Raw genomic sequence first — 15549 nt, forward strand, 5'->3', positions numbered from 1 at the left:
CAGATACTTGGAGCTTCCTTTTTAGGTCTCTTCACCGAATCTGACACCTACTGCCAAGCAGACTTAGGTCCAGAAGGAAAACGATGAGAGCATATGGAGCAGCATTTATAGTCAGCAGAAAGTGGTGTCTGATGGTCAGGCTCAATTTTTACCCTGCTACTGTTACAGTCAAAAATCAAAACACCCTGAGACCTAGAGAAATTTCAACAGCCTCATGTTGAGGATCTAAGACCCAAAAGCGTGAATGATAAACAAACAGTAACTTATATAATCAAAAATTTAAGATAATGTTAGTATTTATAGTAAATAATACATAAAAAGCCAGAGAGACAAATAGACTTGTAATTATTAAATTATTAAAATAAAAATGTGTTCACGACACAATGCAGGGAGCAAGTACATGGGTGGTGCCTGTAACAATCAGAGCTCAGCATAATGGATGGATCTGTTAACCCTAGCCTTTTTCTTCATTAGACTTCCTGCCTCACAGCGGTTTCCTTTCTGGCTTGATGAGTGCTGATGTCAATACTACCCACTGATTGGTACAGGAGTCGGTAGGCCTCCCTATAAGAAGTAAATTAGCTTTCTTCAAACCCCTTGCTCCAGCAGAAAACAGTGGTTATACCAATATCGTTAGCCCAAAGTGAGCTCTGATACCACGGTGATGGACAACCTTATAAGAATCTAAATATATAGTTCCAAGAACAGGAAACGAAGTAGCTGCTGGGCAGAAATTAAACATCTGAAACACACAGATTATTTCAGATTTAAAAAATATGATCTGAGTATATAAAACTGTTCAGATGATGGGCAATATTAAGTTTGCTCTTTTGAAGCTGCTTTCATTTAAGGATTTCTCTCAGGCAAATTAGTTCAAAATAGCCTGGCAAGGAAGCATTTTGTTAAGAAGCACTGCATACAATTCAAGAGAAACTCCAGAGCAAGAAAATCATGATTTCACATGGGAGGTAAGAAGCTAGGTAACAACCTTAGATGCACCACAGTGCATCCACTTACTGATCACCCATCACACCTAACGTCTACATTTCATAGCTCTCAGGGTCCCATAGGAGAGCTCAAAATTTAGTTACAGTCATGGGTCAGAGTCATGTTTTGAGCTTTTTAAAAAACAAAACAAAAAACCCTGAACCCCTCTCCTTACCTCCCTAGATAATGAAATATTCTTTTTTATTGCACAGCCATGTTCAGTATGTCAAATCTGTTCATGAGAGAGCCTGAAGAGGTCCAAAATATGCGGCAGGGCAGAAGGCACAGTGTCCCCACTCATCACTCACTGTGATCACTGGGCTGAAACTCCCTAAATCAGTTCCCCACAGGAAGAAATCTAGCCTCCACATCAGAGTATGTCAATTATGATTCTGATCATAAGGCCTATCTACAGTTGGCTCTCAACCCATCCCTTCATCACCTTACTCCCACCCTGTATTTGGAAAAGACAAGGTAACAACCAAAAAACCATAAGGGACTCTTCCATATGCATCACAATGTAATAAGTCTTAAATTGAATAGCTTCATTTCACATGGGCTCACTCACTCTTCTTCCGCCAGGAACCTCCCTGGCTCAGTACTGAAGTCTATATTAAGTGATCGCTGACAGATGCTTTAGACAAGCTTAAAAAATATTTAAGGAACAGCCAATTTGCCATGGGAGAAAACTCCTTGCAGACCCAAAAGCTGGTAGTCAACAAAATGCTGATCTTGTCAGCAAAGACCATTGAAATATGGCACTAATTACTTATTTAGCCAGAAGAAACAGGCCATTTTCCCTAGGCTATACATCACCATAATTTAAGTCTATCCTGACTATTAATGTACCACAAGAGTGCCATGGAGTAAGGTAGGAGTTACAGGAGAAAGTCTTCCCCGCTACCACAATGCAGGCTGGGAGTGATACAGTTATCTACCTGACAGTCTTTTATCCCAAGGGAAGCATACAAGCCCAGTGGGCAGACTGATGAGGAGCTAGGATCATAAAACAACACACCTCCTCCTTGTGTATTCTACCTATGCAACGGCTGGCAATTTGAAACCCACACCAATCATGTCAGGACCTGCCAAAGCAGGACAGTAGGGATCTACTGTAGAATCTCAGAGTTACGAACACCAGAATTACAAACTGACCGGTCAATCACACACTTCATTTGGAACAAGAAATACGTGAGCAGGCAGCAGCAGAGATGGGGGGGAAAAAGCAAATACAGTACAATACTGTGTGAAAAGTAAACTAATAAAAAAAAGGAAAAAAGTTAAAAAACAAAGGTTTGACAAGGTCAGGAAACCGTTCCTGTGCTTGTTTCATTTAAATTAAGACACTTAAAAGCAGCATTTTCCTTCTGCATAGTAAAGTTTCAATGCTGTATTAAATCTATGTTCAGTTGTAAACTTTTGAAAAAAACCCACAACCATAATGTTTTTTTCAGAGTTACGAACATTTCAGAGTTATGAACAACCTCCAATCCCGAGGTGGTAATAACTCTGAGGTTCTATTGCACTTCCTCCACAGTATTTCCTTTCTTTCTCCAAGGAAGGCATCCTCTGATTTCGTTAAAAAGAAAAGGAGTACTTGTGGCACCTTAGAGATTAACAAATTTATCTGAACATAAGCTTTCGTGAGCTACAGCTCACTTCATTGGATGCATTCAGTGGAAAATACAGTGGGGAGATTTATATACACAGAGAACATGAAACAATGGGTGTTACCATACACACTGTAACAAGAGTGATCAGGTAAGGTGAGCTATTATTAACAGGAGAGCTGGGGGGGAGGGAACCTTTTGTAGTGATAATCAAGGTGGGCCATTTCCAGCAGTTGACAAGAACATCTGAGGAAAAGTGGGTGGGGTTGCAGATCCTTGATGATGCGTTGGAGAGGATCTACAACCTATCCTGAAGGACGACCCATCACTCTCACAGATCTTGGGAGACAGGCCAGTCCTTGCCTACAGACAGCCCCCCAACCTGAAGCAAACACTCACCAGCAACCACACACCACACAATAGAACCACTAACCCAGGAACCTATCCTTGCAACAAAGCCCGTTGCCAACTGTGTCCACATATCTATTCAGGGGACACCATCATAGGGCCTAATCACATCAGCCACACTATCAGAGGCTCATTCACCTGCACATCTACCAATGTGATATATGCCATCATGTGCCAGCAATGCCCCTCTGCCATGTACATTGATCAAACTGGACAGTCTCTACGTAAAAGAATAAATGGACACAAATCAGACGTCAAGAATTAGAACATTCAAAAACCAGTCTGAGAACACTTCAGTCTCTTTGGTCACTCAATTACAGACCTAAAAGTGGCAATCCTTCAACAAAAAAACTTCAAAAACAGACTCCAATGAGAGACTGCTGAATTGGAATTAGTTTGCAAACTGGATACAATTAACTTAGGCTTGAATAAAGACTGGGAGTGGATGGGTCATTACACAAAGTAAAACTATTTCCCCATGTTTATTCCCCACCCCCACTGTTCCTCAGACGTTCTTATCAACTGCTGGAAAGGGCCCACCTTGATTATCACTACAAAAGTTTCCCTCCCCCCCAGCTCTCCTGTTAATAATAGCTCACCTTACCTGATCACTCTTGTTACAGTGTGTACGGTAACACCCATTGTTTCATGTTCTCTGTGTATATAAATCTCCCCACTGTATTTTCCACTGAATGCATCCGATGAAGTGAGCTGTAGCCCATGAAAGCTTATGCTCAAATAAATGTGTTAGTCTCTACGGTGCCACAAGTCCTCCTGTTCTTTTTGCGGATACAGACTAACACGGCTGCTACTCTGACATCTGATTTTTTTAGACTCCCAAGATATGCAGCAGAGCATTTAGAAGTTATAAAACATAAGCAATACATTTTAAGATTTTTCTTAAAAACAAAGTTTTTTTTGATAAGTTGATTATAAAAGCTATTCAGCAACAGCTTTTAAAGTACATCTATGAAGAGATGATGCTTAGCAGAGTTTAGCCAAACATACTCTTTGTTATTCAGGTTCAACAGCTTGCTTTAACTGTCACCTATAAAATTGTATCACATGACAAATAAAAGTGAAAACAGCCAGTTTGTTAACATTATTACTGTACTTCAAAAATATCCATGGCAACAGACTGATGACAAATGTACGGCACTTGCTTAAAAAACAGCAGCTCAAAAACATGTGCAATGGATGGCTATGCCTATGGCTAGCCTTGGGGCATTAAAATAAAACTGAGCTACAAAACACGACTATGTACACAACAAACACCCTGAAAGTCCCAAATGACCAAAATAGTAATAAGCTAAATATTTAGTTCTAAAAATTGCTAATACGTTTAATGATAATTTTCATTTTCAAAGTAAAAATTGATTTACTTGCTATAGTTGAGCACATTATTTAAATCCAAGAAGCAAAAGGGAGCTGCATTCCTTGCTCTGTTTTGCAGGTTATTGAAGTAGCCAATCACAACTGTGGAAGCGCAGAATCCCAGGCATAAAACTTTTCACTTTTAAAAAAATGTATCACATTTTAAAATTCTTTAAATACAGTGTTCCAAGAAAACAGGTAGTAAACAATTACTGATCACATTCTGATTCATATTTGATACACTGACTTTTCCATATAATTCTCTTAAATTTTACTTTTTTCCCTAAGAGAATTAAAGCAGATGATATTTATTTGGATTTGACAGCTAAAAGAGTGAATTTTTAGTTAACCATCTCAGAAGACAAACATGTTGGGAAACAAATGGTTCAGAAGGCTGAAATGGTTTCAATAACACCTCCATAATGTCTTTTACAAAGCACCATACCAGGAAGCAATGCACAAGGTCCTAAATTAGCCAACAATGATTCTTTTCTGAAACAGTGCGTGCAAAAAAAGCACACACATGGAGGGCAAGGGGTTCTTTAAAGACTCGTCACTATTGTGAGATTGGACTGTAGATGCCCTGGACTCAGTAGGAAAGACATTTAATGTTTTATCAGTCACATGAAGAGGGGCTCTTTAAATTATGGGCTTGTGTATGTGTGGTGAATTTTTACTACACTCATCAAGAAGGCTAGTCAGGAGTTTATAGAGTGGACGAGACTCTGGACACTATGGAGGACTAAGCCTGAACTTAGAAGATAACAAATGGGCACAGGATGCAGCAATTCATTCTATACCATTCACTTGTAGTCACTCTCACATAATCCGGCGTACCCCGAGAGCCAATGTTAGACTCTGACCGCGAACATGTATTAAATGTAATCCTTTATCATTCTTTGCAACAAGGTTTATTAAGGGCATTACCAATATTGTTTGTGCTATCCTATTTCCTTTTTAGTTTGTGTTTGTGCTGCATGTTTTATTCCTTGCAAATAAGCAGTGCTAATGTTTGCTACAGTTACTGTGATTACATTATATTTGAAGGTTGCCTGGATACACTAATAAAAAATGAATCCATGCTATTCTGACCCAATTATGGGACCTGCATGAAAGGGGTCCTTAGAATCTCTTAAAATATCAAGCTGTGTTACCTGGGACAGCATCAAGCATACACAGTACCAAGGCACCTGGAAGGGGCATAAGTAAAATATTTTAAAGTTGGAAATATTTTTACAAGGAGATTAGGTGTAAGTATATGACGGACTGGTGTGCCACTTCTAAACAGCAACTAGCAGCTGCAAATATTCTGAACATTTGTTTTTGAAACTGGAAAATTCTCTCTAACTGTAGCGTAATTTACAACATTAATTCCCACTTCTTACCCACTGAGTAATTAAGCACTGTGGGGAAAGTCTCTGGGGCAGAATTAATCACAGGACACTGTGAGTGTCAACTCTGATTTATGGCCCCATCTACACCACAAAAATAACCATGTTTAAATATGGTTGTGGACAAACCATGTTGTATGTTTAAGCATGGTTATTTTTGTAGTGTAGACATGGCCTAAGCAGGATAGGAACTAAGCAACTGATTCAGAGTACAGGCCATGGCAAGAAGGCTTTACAAGTAAAGCATTTAGAATTACCATTTGTCTCAGAAATTTTATTTTCTTGCAAAATGTGCACTCATTTACCTGTAACTTGTAAGTTTCAAAGGCTGGTTGTGCTTTACATTTTATTAGAGCACTAAAGATTGTTAACCAATGAGGAAACAGAGCAGGTGAGCTGAATTTTAAGCAAAAAGTTGGTATAATTATACCAATGGATGCATCATGCATATATTATATATATTTGCTTATGAAATATGAGAGCAACTTTTCTAAGCTTAAACCTGCAGTGGCATTTATCTGAAACATTTCCCAAGCCGAAGTTATACAATCCTTGTCCCTCACAGGGTTTGTTTTTGTCTTTTGCATAATACAAAATTTCATTCACTCAAATATTTTATTCCAAAATGCCTAAGAGGAGTCCACATTATTGAGTACTTGCCCACAAATTTCAGTTTTATTCCATGAAACCATATTTTCAGCGATACCAAGGAACCCTGGTGAAAGTATTCCCTCTCCTATAGGCATAGACCCAAAAATCCAGATTTGTTAGCTTCACTGTCAATGAACTTCTTCCATAAGATTATCTGCAATAAATCTGTGCAAATTCAGTACAGTATTAACTTCTAATTATATTATTCACGAATAATTGCCAATAAAATATGGGCTGGCTCACTACCTCTACTTGTCCTAAATGTCAATTGCCAAGAGACTCACTTTGATTGCTTTGGAGACTGCCGAACAATTCAATGTTTGGAGAGGGGAAGGTGGGGGTGGGGGAAATCAAACAGCTTAAGTAGCATTATATTAACATGACCAGGAAAGATGTAACTTATGTTTTCTGACGGGCAATGATAACAACTGTATGGGTCACAGGGGATTTGGAAGATACAAGTATACATATTTAATAATAGTAGATATACTTGGATGTTTTTAAATGGCAAAGATCTTAAGATAAATGAATTTCAAGGAATACAGTTCTTCTGTATAGATTAGACATGGGGTGGCGATTCTTTTTATAAGTAATCATGCAGGGGACTGGACTAGAAGACCTCTTGAGGTCCCTTCCAGTCCTACGATTCTATGCATCTATGGTGCCTGTCACCAGGTACAGTAATTAATTGAGAACGGTGAGGAAATAATTCTGCATTTAAAAAAAGGGATTAAAGAGTACAATAGTGCTAACTTACCAAATTATGTGATTGTGGAAAAGCATGTTTTGTAAGGATTTCAAATATATCTCTTCTGCTGTGACCTTCTTGTTTCAGTGCAAACCGTAGATTTCTCATATCCTAAAATGAGGACAATTACCTTTTAAAAAATAAGCAAAGTAGTACAGTATCTTTATTTATAAGTATTGTATTATATGATGATTATTTAGAATGTACTCAATGTATCAAAAACAAATATGAATGTTCATTTTAAGATCTCTCCTACTTCATGGTGTAAAAAAAAAAAAGGTACTTTATTTTAAGGCATAAAGAATTTAACAACTTCACATACAATATTTGGTTGGAATAAAGAGTTTTACCTTACTGTGCAACACTGGTGCTCCTCTTTGGCTTAAAACGGTCAGAAGCAATATTATTTGATTCATTAGCAAGTCTCATGGGCTACTGAATGTTTGTGGATGATGAGTTATTCTATGTTTACAACATGAGTACTTTGCCAACAAGCTGTCTAGACTACACTGTCTTCAGACATTTCCTCTTGATTAACTTTAAAATTAAGAAATTTGCATGTTACTGTTGAGAACAGAGTCTATGGCTTACATATTCCATTCAAGAGTTATATAAAGGACTCCTGGATTATCAAAAAGGAATTCCTCTCATAACCGTATTTTCTGTGGCAATATACACAGCCACAAATCTTGTGAAACTTAAGAAAACAGATGTATTGTTTTACAAGTATGCCTGCACCTTTGGGTTAAGGTCCTTTTTTTGGCAATGAAACCTAATACAACTATTTGACCCTTCCTATAAGACAATGGGTGGGTCTTTTAAGAAGTCTATAAGGTAATATATTAATGACCTGTACGGTCCATAAAATAAGGAACTATAGGTGCATGAATTATGGCCTTGTTTCATAAAAGTGATTAAAATCCCACTGATGCGCCCTAAAACTGCGTATTACAATACAAGATCATTGGTCTACTACTACAAAATGCTATCTTTCTCCCTGCATTTGGTGACAACAGCAGTTACACATTATAAATTATTTTCCTAGATAGTTCTGAAAAGCTATTTCTTTAGATTTAGCTATAGGATGGGGCGGGGGATGAGCACGTTTTGGATAAAAGTAAATTTACCCTATGTATTCCAAATTGCTGGATGAACAAAATACTTTGTTTTCTAATTTCTGCAAAAGATGTATGCAATGAAAAATTGACATCCATGAATTCTCTCTTTTTAATTAATTGTTGCAAGTCTTACTTTACAAGTAATATCTAGTCCATAGGAATTTTCTCCTCTACTTGAAGCTCCTCCCATTTTCTCAATCCTTGCAATTACACCCAGAGGAACATCCAATATCACAACTGGATCCTGGAAAGAAAGGATAAAATATAAAAATAAATACAGTATTACTGCCATTAAGCTTCATACAAAACTTCTTTAAAATCACAAGATATGTAATCTATTATAGTCATAAAAATACACATAGCAGGTGTCATGTATTCTGTAAATGAGTTTGTTTCTTGCTTTAACTTTGCAATGCAGACTCAAAACTGACCTGGTGATAAGTTCTTTTCCTCTCAATGTACATTGAAAAATTGTGAAGTCACTCTATATCCCTGCCTATCTGATTTTTTTTTCAAGAACTGCCAATTTGTGTCTAGTTTCACTCAAGATATTGAGGAAAAGAGGAAAAAGCATAGAAGACACCTTGTAGTGACACTACATTAGCTCTGACTGTGTAATTGTAGGTGGAACAGAAATCAGTGAACTGAGAAGTTATCCAGAGGTGCTACAGTTCTAGTAAGACTATTGGTTTGGATCTGTCTGACAAATAGATTCATTCTCAAAAGTGTTAACAATATTCATACAATTAAGAAAAAAATATAGCTTTAAAGTAAGTTGAGCTGGTTTGTAATTTTCTGTTAATGTTTCAAACGATAAATGACTGCACAGATATCTGAGAAAAGTAATGAATAGTTTTCATCTTTCAAAGGCAACACCACAATCTTGCCTGCATTCATTTGTCAGAGTACAAACTAAGCTAAGACAATGAAACCTGAAAAAAATTAAGCAGTAAAATTAACACCATATTGATTATTAAAAACCTAATATTTCTGCTACTATCTTAACTGAACATCACCTTCCTTTTGCTAACAATGCAAATCTTCTTCGTGACAGCTCTATTTTTCTTCACATGAACTCTGCTGCAGGAATAAATTACTCTTGTACTGGCAATGTAAAACTATTGTCACAGCAATGAACTTTAGCACTGAAGAGGAAAATTGCCCACTCTTGTTGCATCTAAATATTGCCAACTTTTTGCATCCAAGTAATAAAAACTGTTTGAGATCACAATAATCTCAGTTCAAGGGTTCTAAAACCTTAAGTCTGATCACAACAGAGCAGCCCATGATTTAGTTTTATTCTGTTTTGCACTCATAATTTCTTGAGTAGCCATTGCTATCGCCCCACCAGTGCTGTTCTACGGGCAGAGATTCATAGATTTCAAGGCCAGAAGGGACCAAAACAACAACTGCATCTCATTACTGATCTTCAGTTATGCAGATTTGCATTGTGCAAATGTTTACACACACTACTCACTATTTCCACGCTTCTTAAGTATAGTCTGTAGTTCGTAACATACAGTCTTCCTTTAACAGCACCATTAAATGGACAAACGTAGATAACTTCCTTGTCTGTAAAGGAAACACAGCATTTACCTTTAAAATATTATGAAAAAAATCATAATTTAGGAGTTAAGGACAACACTAATAAGAGCAATAAAAAGGATGACTGTACTCATAATAAAAATTTTATTAAGAGAAGGACCCACATGAGGGGAAAACTTTGACATGTTAATTAATAGACATTTAGGAAAAAAAGTTGAATGTTTCAGATTCTACAACCGCCCCAAGTCGGTTGATTTCTGACTACATCTGTATCTTCCTCTTCCTCACTGCTGTGCAAAAGAACTACACAAACATGAGGAAGCGACTGGGATTTAAAATCTCTTTTGTAGCTGCTGGACTGTTCCTTTAAGATTCCACAGTGAAAACATTCTTAAATGTTGATATTGTTTCATCTTTTGATGCTCTGCAATAAGTTCTCTTGTGTCAAGGTACACAGTTCTATTTGTAAGGTGTGTCAGGGCTCATCGTTAACAGTTCACCCTGGGGAGAACTACTCAATTTTACTTTGACCAGAACCAAAGAACAGTTCATAGGGCAGCCTATAATGCAAATACTGGAGCCCTGGAGGCACCCTAAATACATCAGTACCACTACGACCAATTAGTGACAGCATTTACAATGCAAGGAAATACTACTACATATATAAATAACTGCTCTTAAGATCTATCATAAGCTTTGTGAAGAAATCTTACAGTAGTTATTATTACTGCTCTCATTAAACAGAGATTTCATTGTGCAGTATATCCATTTTTTCTCCCCACTTATTCCCCTGGCCCACTTTCCCCACACACCCGCCCATATCAGGATTTCCCACTCACTCTGTAGTACCCTAACAACATAGAGAAAATCCAGGAAGCCATTCCTGCTCCCCCTGATATACTCTGCCTCCAATCCCTCCATCACTTGCTCTATTAAAAATCTAGAAAATTCCCATTAGAAAAATATTTAAAACCAGTTAAGGTTTTCATAAGTGCGATATCTCTCCAAAACAAACCATTAGATACAAAGAATATGTCTACACAGCAACCAGACACCCACAGCTGGCCCATGCTAGCCAACATGGGATTGCAGGGCTCGTGCTGTGGGGCTGTTAAATTTCTGTGTAGACTTCTGGGCTTGGGCTGGAGCACAGGCTCAGGGACCCGGAGAAGTGGAAGGGTCCCAGAGCCTGGGCTCCATCCTGAGCCCAAAAGTCTACATAGAAATTAAACAGCCCCGCAGCTCGAGCCCCACAAGCCCAAGTCAGCTAGCAAGGCAGCTATGGGTATATAGTTGCTGTGTAGATATACCCAAAGGAATGTCAAGCTAAAGGACTCCTTTTAATCGGACCCTAACACCCACACAGCACATTTCCACTGAGGGTGGTAGACTCCACACCTTCACAAGGATCAGCCTTCTGTCTCCAACACATAAGGAAACACTGCATACAGACTTCCTCACACTGTAATGCAAAAACCTTCCTTACAATATCATATATCCCTAACATAACAGGGCAACACTTAGCACACAAGTCAACGCTGACACATGCTTATGTTGCTGAAGTTGTAGTTAAAGTTGCACATTATTGTGTGAGGGAGAGTGATGTGTTGTGTGCAGCATATAAAAAGGGAATGTGGGAGTCCTGTCATTAAAAATATGCTGTATGGGCAGTAAGTTACAACTAAGAGGCTTCCCTTACCTTGGCATTCTCTTGCATTTAAGGGTTTGCACTGGGTGGATGTCACACTTCAACAACCTTGAATGTTTTTTTAAAATAAAATGGTTATGGGAGTTCAGTAAAAAGTTACCCCACTACAAATTCACAACAGTACAGAGATAAAACTACATATAGATGGCCTACTAATCCTTCAATATGCACTAGGTTAGATTATTCAATGATAATTTTTTACCTGTGACTCTAGTTTCTCCTGGTAGACGAGGTATTTCCTCATTTTGTTCCCATTTAGTTCCATCTTTTGGGGTCTAAAGAGAAAGGGTGGTATAAAAACAAATTCATACTTGATGCAACTTCTTCAAATCTTATAGATATAAACTGTTTTAAAACATGAAATATCCAGTACATGAAGGAATAGAAACTTCAGTACAGGAACTGACATAGCAAAGCAAAGCAAAAAGGAACCCCTAAAATAATAATTCAACTCTGTGCTTAATGTTATTTGCTGAAGAAATATTCAAAAATAATTTCTGTATTTAACTGGAATAAAATGCTATATCTCAATGTCTCGAAAGGTTTTGTGGATTCCAATTCTCTGGAATAAGAGTTATTCATCATAGTTGCTTAGTTCAAGAGTTTAAAAATCTGTCCCACTTTTCAAATAGTTATACAAGCAAAATGTTCACCTCACTATTAGATATACTTTGCACATTTGGTGCTTATGTCTTTTAATATAGATTTTAAGAAAAACAGTGAGTGACAAGGCTGTAGTTCAATATAAGTATTTCTGCAGAAGGTAGTGAGAAATATTTTTAAACAGCAAGTAAACAAACTTCTATTATACTAAAGTGCAAGGATACACAGTCCACCAAGTAATGCAGAAGCAGCATCTATTTGCCTCAGAATAAATCAAGCTAAAATAAATCAAATAAAAATACTCCCCCTCCCAATACATGTGACGAAAGAGTGGAGTTTAGTAGAGAGTACTATCTTTAGGTAATTATATTTTATCTCAAAGTGGCTCAGCTACCACATGTGGCTAGATCAGTGGTTCCCAAACTTGTTCCGCCGCTTGTTCAGGGAAAGCCCCTGATGGGCCGGGCCAGTTTGTTTACCTGCCATGTCTGCAAGTTTGGCCGATCGCGGCTCTCAGTTGCCGCGGTTCGCTGCTCCAGGCCAATGGTGGAAGCGGCGCGAGGGACGTACTGGCTGCCGCTTCCAGCGGCTCCCATTGGCCTGGAGCAGCGAACTGCGGCCACTGGGAGCCGCGTTCGGCTGAACCTGCAGACATGGCACGTAAACAAACTGGCCCGGCCCGCCAGGGGCTTTCCCTGCACAAGCAGCGGAACAAGTCTGGGAACCACTGGGCTAGATACAACTTGTTAATTAATTGTGTGACAGAATTTTTCTAAAGACAAAAAGAGCTGAATAGTAACAAAATTTCAACATTCAGCAATACTAGAAAAAGTGCACAGCAATTTGCAAATTGAAACAGGATTGACTTTCGGGCGATATAAAAACCTGGGATAAGAAATTTCTTTGTTTGCACAGGTTGATGCTTCAATCTTACAGTTCATTGTTGTTTCAAGTTGCATTTGAACTTTGGAAATAGAAATAATTTATATTTAAGTTACACAATAAATATTCAGTTTTATGTTCAAGAACCTGAAAGCTAGTGACCCCTGGGATACTTGACTTAAAAAGTGAAAAAAATACATAGCCACAATAATACAGAAGAAGCTACACTCACCCTTTTAATTGATGAGCTCTCCAAGGAGTTTGAATTATATTTAGGTGTTGATGATGAGGCCATATTGGGGATCTGATGAGAAAGCAGATATTGGAGACTTCAGCTAGACTGCATATATTATACAGAAGTCAGATGTAAGAACAGGAGAGAACGGGCTTTGAACATTTGCAAAAGCAAGTGTTACAAATTTTAGATATATAGATTTATTCTAAAATGCCTTGCAATCTAATGCTCATTCAAATCAATCACAATATTTTAAAGCCTCCAAATATAATGAAATAATAATATACTAGGTTTTTGGGTTTTTTTTTAAATTCCTTCCCCCAGCCCCAAACAAAACCAGTACCTGGAGTCCACATTATATATTTTGGGTATTTTTAAAATGTGATTAACTGAGTACATAACTCAGCACACTTAGCTATTGTGTTCTGCTACATAGTAGAAACATATACCCTCATAATCTGTCACCTGAAGGTTTATATCCGGAGTTGGCAACCTTTCAGAAGTGGTGTGCCGAGTCTTCATTCATTCACTCTAATTTAAGGTTTCGCATGCCAGTATTACATTAACGTTTTTAGAAGGTCTCTTTCTATAAGCCTATAATATATAACTAAGCTATTGTTGTATGTAAAGTAAATAAGGTTTTTAAAATGTTTAAGAAACTTCATTTAAAATTAAATTAAAATGAAGAGCCCCCCCAGACCAGTGGCCAGGACCTGTGCAGTGTGAATGCCACTGAAAATCAGCTCACGTGCCATAGGTTGCCTACCCCTGGTTTATATTATGAACTTTCATTTAGGAATACAGGGAACAAAATTAAATTAACTGGCATTTATCACACAGACCTTAAAATTTAAGCTGAGTAAATTTATAAGAAGTGTTTCAGAAAGATTGAGAGATCAGAGGAGGAAAAACAGAAGAAATTCCCCAGTATTTTTATGGTCAGAAAACACAATCCCAACTTCCTAAAACTGAAATGTCCCTGAAGCCACCAGCAGGGGGAGTTTGCTGTCTTTTTCTTGATCAGAGGAGCCTTGATGCATTTAAATAAAGAGGCTGCCTTTTTTTTTTTTTAATTCAAATTTAAAAAGCTGGTTTTGATTAAAGACAAAAGTGCGCCATTTCAGGATTTACTGTATAAAGCAAGCTTCAGTTTATTTTTTCTGATTTTGCAGATGGGGAACCTGTCTGCTTTAACCTCAGATGGGCAGAGGTGCAAGTCTATTTTCCAGTAACATATTTTTCTTCTACCGGTGACACCCTTCCCTAAGATTAACTACTAACTGAAAGGAGTCTTTTGAAAGGTTTTGGTTTTATTACCGAAAAGCCACAAGAATGCTCTTATTACAGCCTTAATCAACAATGATAAACACACAGTGGCTTTTTTACTACAGACTTTTGAAAAGATCCCTTTTGTCACTTGGTTTAATCTACCTCTGCTTCTGCACAATAGCATGTTCCCATTGATGCTGCAGCAGTGTGAAACAGGCAAAAGCGATACCAGCAGTTTAGAATTGTGACACCCTTCTGGTTTTGAAATTGCGGTGACTGTACAGGAAAAGCACTCCAGTGCAGGAGGAGCATGAGGGTAAAATAGAACTATCTGTGAACTTCACTGGCTTGTCTTGTGAATGAGAGCAGGCAAATATAGGAATCCTAATATTCAGTTTATTTACAAGTCTATTTAAATTATTTTATGCTGCCATGATTTATGGCTTAGCAAAAATATAGTGCAAAGTATAAAAACACTCCTTCAGAAAACAAATAGTAGAAATCCAATAATATTCCAAATGAAAACAGGAGGGAAAAAGAATCTTGTGATTCAGCATGCTAAACAGCTTGTTTAACACTATCATATCGAGGCATCACTTCCTTCCTATATCTCTTTCTGTTTCAACTTTCTCCAGAAGTTGCTTTGGTTGTAACCCAAAAATGATTTTGGATTTTTATTCAGTTTAAACATTTAGCCAGTTGAGCTCAAGAACCACCTTATCTTTGGACTCATGAAACTGAGAAACTCTTTTGTTTGAAAACTTACAATTTGAAACATAGCAAGTGCTGAGGGAGTTCAAATGCCTTTGCCATGTTTCATAGGAAGATATGTTTTAGAACAGTACACTCAATGTAAGTGTGGTATATCTATTTGTGCCACCTTCAGGACGAACTGTTCCTAGTACTCAGCAGACAATACCTCAGAAATCACAGCTGTATTAAATTAATAATAGAAAAGGCAACTAGGAGTGAGAGAAGATAGTTTGGAACTAGCACATTTTCAGAAAAAATTTCATAGTA

General features: G+C 37.6%; 1 protein-coding gene across 1 annotated transcript in view; it reads right to left on the reverse strand.

Moving 5' to 3' along the window:
- The window catches only part of MTM1 (myotubularin 1), a 70908-nt gene that overhangs the window by 33618 nt on the left and 21741 nt on the right, over positions 1 to 15549 (reverse strand). The window contains exons 2-6 of the mRNA XM_074962617.1: positions 13258 to 13329; positions 11743 to 11815; positions 9765 to 9859; positions 8421 to 8531; positions 7179 to 7280 (exon numbers count right to left, since the gene is read on the reverse strand). Coding sequence (XP_074818718.1) covers positions 7179 to 7280; positions 8421 to 8531; positions 9765 to 9859; positions 11743 to 11815; positions 13258 to 13320 — 444 coding nt within the window. The 5' untranslated portion in view covers positions 13321 to 13329. The remainder of the gene's footprint in view (positions 1 to 7178; positions 7281 to 8420; positions 8532 to 9764; positions 9860 to 11742; positions 11816 to 13257; positions 13330 to 15549) is intronic.

This window comes from Natator depressus, chromosome 9 (genome assembly GCF_965152275.1).
Source record: "Natator depressus isolate rNatDep1 chromosome 9, rNatDep2.hap1, whole genome shotgun sequence".
NCBI classification, from domain to species: domain Eukaryota; kingdom Metazoa; phylum Chordata; order Testudines; family Cheloniidae; genus Natator; species Natator depressus.